The sequence below is a fragment of the Egretta garzetta genome, unplaced genomic scaffold, assembly GCF_000687185.1.
Source record: "Egretta garzetta isolate BGI_Z169 unplaced genomic scaffold, ASM68718v1 scaffold787, whole genome shotgun sequence".
NCBI classification, from domain to species: Eukaryota; Metazoa; Chordata; class Aves; order Pelecaniformes; family Ardeidae; genus Egretta; species Egretta garzetta.
Window position 1 is genome coordinate 756016 of NW_009260266.1, and position 3557 is coordinate 759572.

Below are 3557 nucleotides of genomic sequence, written 5' to 3' on the forward strand. Positions count from 1 at the left end.
GGGCTCCTCCCGCCGCCGCTGAGCCCCCGCCTGGCTCGCTCGGAGCCGTGCCCCGGGCTGAGGGGACCCTCTCTCGGCACCCGGGAAGGGTGCTAGAGGTGGGGTGGTGCCTTCCCCATGGCGTTCAGTCACGGCCCTCAGCTTGCCCTGCGGCCTCCTGCCACGGCAGGGACAGGGGGGTTTTGGCACAGTTGCCCCAGTCACGGTGCTGCTCGTAGCTTGGGTGTCAAGAGCTTGAGACCTTGATATGGCCACAGGGTGGGGTGGATCAGGAGAAGCGTGGTTTTATGCCGTTTCCCCCCATTTTGAGAGAACCGTGCCATGTTGCCGTGGTGGGCTGTGGCCTCGGTGGAGGTAGCCGGTAACTTCATCGTCGTGATTTCAATGTATGTCATGTTCCAGCCTTGAGTCACTTAATCATCTTGCATTGCTGGAGAGGTGGGGAAAAGGTAGGAGACACAATGGTTTTTAAGAGCACGAGGATCCCGATTTTAGACAGTGTTGCCCCAGTGTTTGATAAGTTACTGTGAGGTGTTGGTGCAACACTTGCGGTTGTAGCTTGCCATCATCTCCCATTCCAAAGCGGAATTTCATACGTTACAGGGATTTCATTCACTGGAGAAATTCAGAGAAACTTGCTCATGTTTGCAAGCAAACAGCTCAGAACGAAATAATGCTCAGTGGATGCCCTATATCTTTGGATGTTTTATTTAAGACTCCCAGAAAAAAATTGAGTTACCATGAAATTACATTTTGTGTTGTTACTTTATGACGATACTGCATACATAGCAAGGCGTTAATGTGTCAAAGGGGTGTTTGAGATAACCATTTTAAATTACAGAATTAAGACTGAGTTACTGCATCTGTTACACTGGTGTAAATTCAGAGTAATTCAACTGAGTGAATTCAGAGCTGGAATACTGTATTTTGCAATTGTGATTGATACATGCTTTCCAATTGGCACAGCACAGACCATGGACTTTAAATTGCTTTGTGTTTGAACTCAAACTTGATTTTAAAAGTCCAGTAACAGAATTTACCCATTATCCTTAATAATTTTGTAAGTATTGAAAATACATGAATGTATCACAGAGAGTGTATGAGTTGTTCTTTCCTAACTCTGGCCATTTACAAATTGTTACAGAGCTTTGGCTATTTCTTTTGAATTACAAAATGTCATTCTTTTAGGTTGTGGTAATATTAGTATAGTTTTATAGTTGATGGATAGGGAGTGATGGCTTTCAGGGAAGTTTTAAGTCATATCCTAATGTAACTGAACATATTCCCATACAAAGTAATTTTGGTTCAGACAGTGAGTGAAGGAGGAAGAAAATTGACACATACTGTAACTGTTACCTTCCTTTACCTGCATGGGTATGCTGGGAGACAAGGAGGCAGCTTTTGCTTCCAATGTGGACTTCCTGAATGGCTCAAAAAACCCCCCTAAATTCTTATTCAGAAGTCCTTAGTAAAATATGTGAAGACTTATTACTATCTCTTATTATGAAGCGACATTTTGCTGACACAAGTCTATCTGGAGTTCATCATGTTCATCGTGATTTAACATATGGTTTTTTTCCCCCAGGTCAAAACTGAACGATGAGTGAAAAAATGTCTTTTACAACTGGCCATAGAGCGCCTGTTGCAGAGGTAAGAGTAACAGTTTCTGACAAATCACGGAAATCAAAAAAACAAAATTGAGGCAGGCATGCTTGGTGGAAATTTACTGGCTAGCTGGAGCTAGGAGTTTTTTCTCTCAGCATGTCCCCTAGAAAGCATTTGGTGAGCATGCCTTGTAGAGAGTCCCGGGACAGTAGTCATAGTAGGGAGCTGTAAAGGGTATTGCTATGATTAATGGGGTTTTTTCCCCTCTGTGTATGTGCAGACAGCACAAGACTGAGCTGTGCCTGTGGCAATAAGCATGGCGTGACTGAAGAATGTTTTCCTTTAGGTATGGGAAGTAGTTTTAGTTTCCATTTTAAGCAGCTACGGGATTTGGCATGCTACTTTCTGAGATCTGCATGCTTTGTTATTTTAGAGAGAGCTATAAGGTTTGGTTTTTGTTGAAAGCACGTAGGTGGTGATGAACTAGTTTAGGTTTTTCTCCACCTTTTATTGAAATCAAGGTCTTTGCCTACAACTGAGTAGCATCAAGGCCCTATGCAAAGTAGTTCAATTTTTTTTACACTGCTTTTCAGCAGAAACCCAGAGGTATTGTTCCCAATGAGTGAAACAACTAGCAAATCACTTAAAACTGAAGTAGATGTTTTAGATGTGAATTTGAATATCTCTCTTCTATAGGTAATATCACAGGTATTGCCTTGTTTCGGCTATTTTGCATAGAAGTTTCAGGAACATACGCTACCAACGTTATGAATTACAGCTGCAGTTCAGTTATTTATATACGGCTGTTGTCAGATTTAAGATGGAAGACTCATTAACCACATTGTTCATACCTCAGTTGAAAATCCCAATTTTCTATTTCCCTGTGTAGGTGTTTGCACTTCACTGGAAAGGCCGGGTGTGTGAAATACTGTGCCGTTATTGCAAGGGAATGGAAAAGTTATGCTGTTAGCTCCAGGAGATGGCACTGTGTCCCCTCTGGGCTAAAAATTACATCCATAGCTTTGAAATGTACATTCAGAACCAATGAAAACCTGAGGGGTTTTGCTCTTTCTTGTTATGAAACACATTTCGTTGTAGACCTAAATTCCTCTTTAACTGTCCCGAATATAGTATTTCATCACTTTTATTTTTGCAAATAATTCGTATTTAAAATGCAGATGTGTATTTGACCGTTATCTGTGCAGTGCCTTGTATTTTCATATTGCTGTCACGGTGCTCCTCTGCGATGCGGGCTTTATAGCCATTTGGAAGCCAGGAGGAACAGCAGTGTGAACATTTCATGGTTTGCCCCAGGTTGTGTTGCAGTTCGGGGTTCTCCGGTAGTTTCAGAATTGGGTTCCTGTGCATATCAAGTTGTAATTAATGATGCATAAGTTTCTCTGAAAAACACAACCCCCGAGCGTATTAAAAACCGATTTAACTAATTGCCTAACTAAGTAGCCGGGGGGGGGAAAGGTGGCCTCCTAAAACGGTTCTGGCTTTATGGTTCAGCTGGGAAGGCGGCGGGTTTTCGCTGGACTTTCTGTGTGGCATTTGAAAGTAAATAGCTGATAGGGAAAAAGAGTTTTATTTGTCTTGCAAAATCTGCTGGCTGATAAGGACGGGCTGAGCGAAAGGGAAATGGGTGAGGCCTCCACATCCTGTGTTCTGTCGGCACCGGCGCACGCTGTCGCGTCTTTTGTAACGAGGGACGGCGGAGGGGAGCGGAGCCGCTGGCCGGCGGGCGCACGGGGCTCTCTCCTCTCACACCGGGTTGTAAATGTTTTGCAAGGTGCGTTGTTGTCACACGTAGGGCAAGAAACTTCCCCCAAACCCGACGAGTCTTCGCGGCAGAATTAATTTAAACCGCGATTCCTCCCCGGGGAAGCACCGCCGGGCCAAAGCCCCGCGGGCCGGCCACGCCGTTGCCTTTACACCCGCCCGAGCGGCGG

General features: G+C 44.4%; 1 protein-coding gene across 1 annotated transcript in view; it reads left to right on the plus strand.

Annotated features, from left to right (window-relative positions):
- Positions 1 to 22: 22 nt before the first annotated feature.
- The window catches only part of PITPNC1 (phosphatidylinositol transfer protein cytoplasmic 1), an 86288-nt gene continuing 82753 nt past the window's right edge, over positions 23 to 3557 (plus strand). Inside the window, exons 1-2 of the mRNA XM_035897711.1 lie at positions 23 to 449; positions 1586 to 1650. Coding sequence (XP_035753604.1) covers positions 1600 to 1650 — 51 coding nt within the window. The 5' untranslated portion in view covers positions 23 to 449; positions 1586 to 1599. The remainder of the gene's footprint in view (positions 450 to 1585; positions 1651 to 3557) is intronic.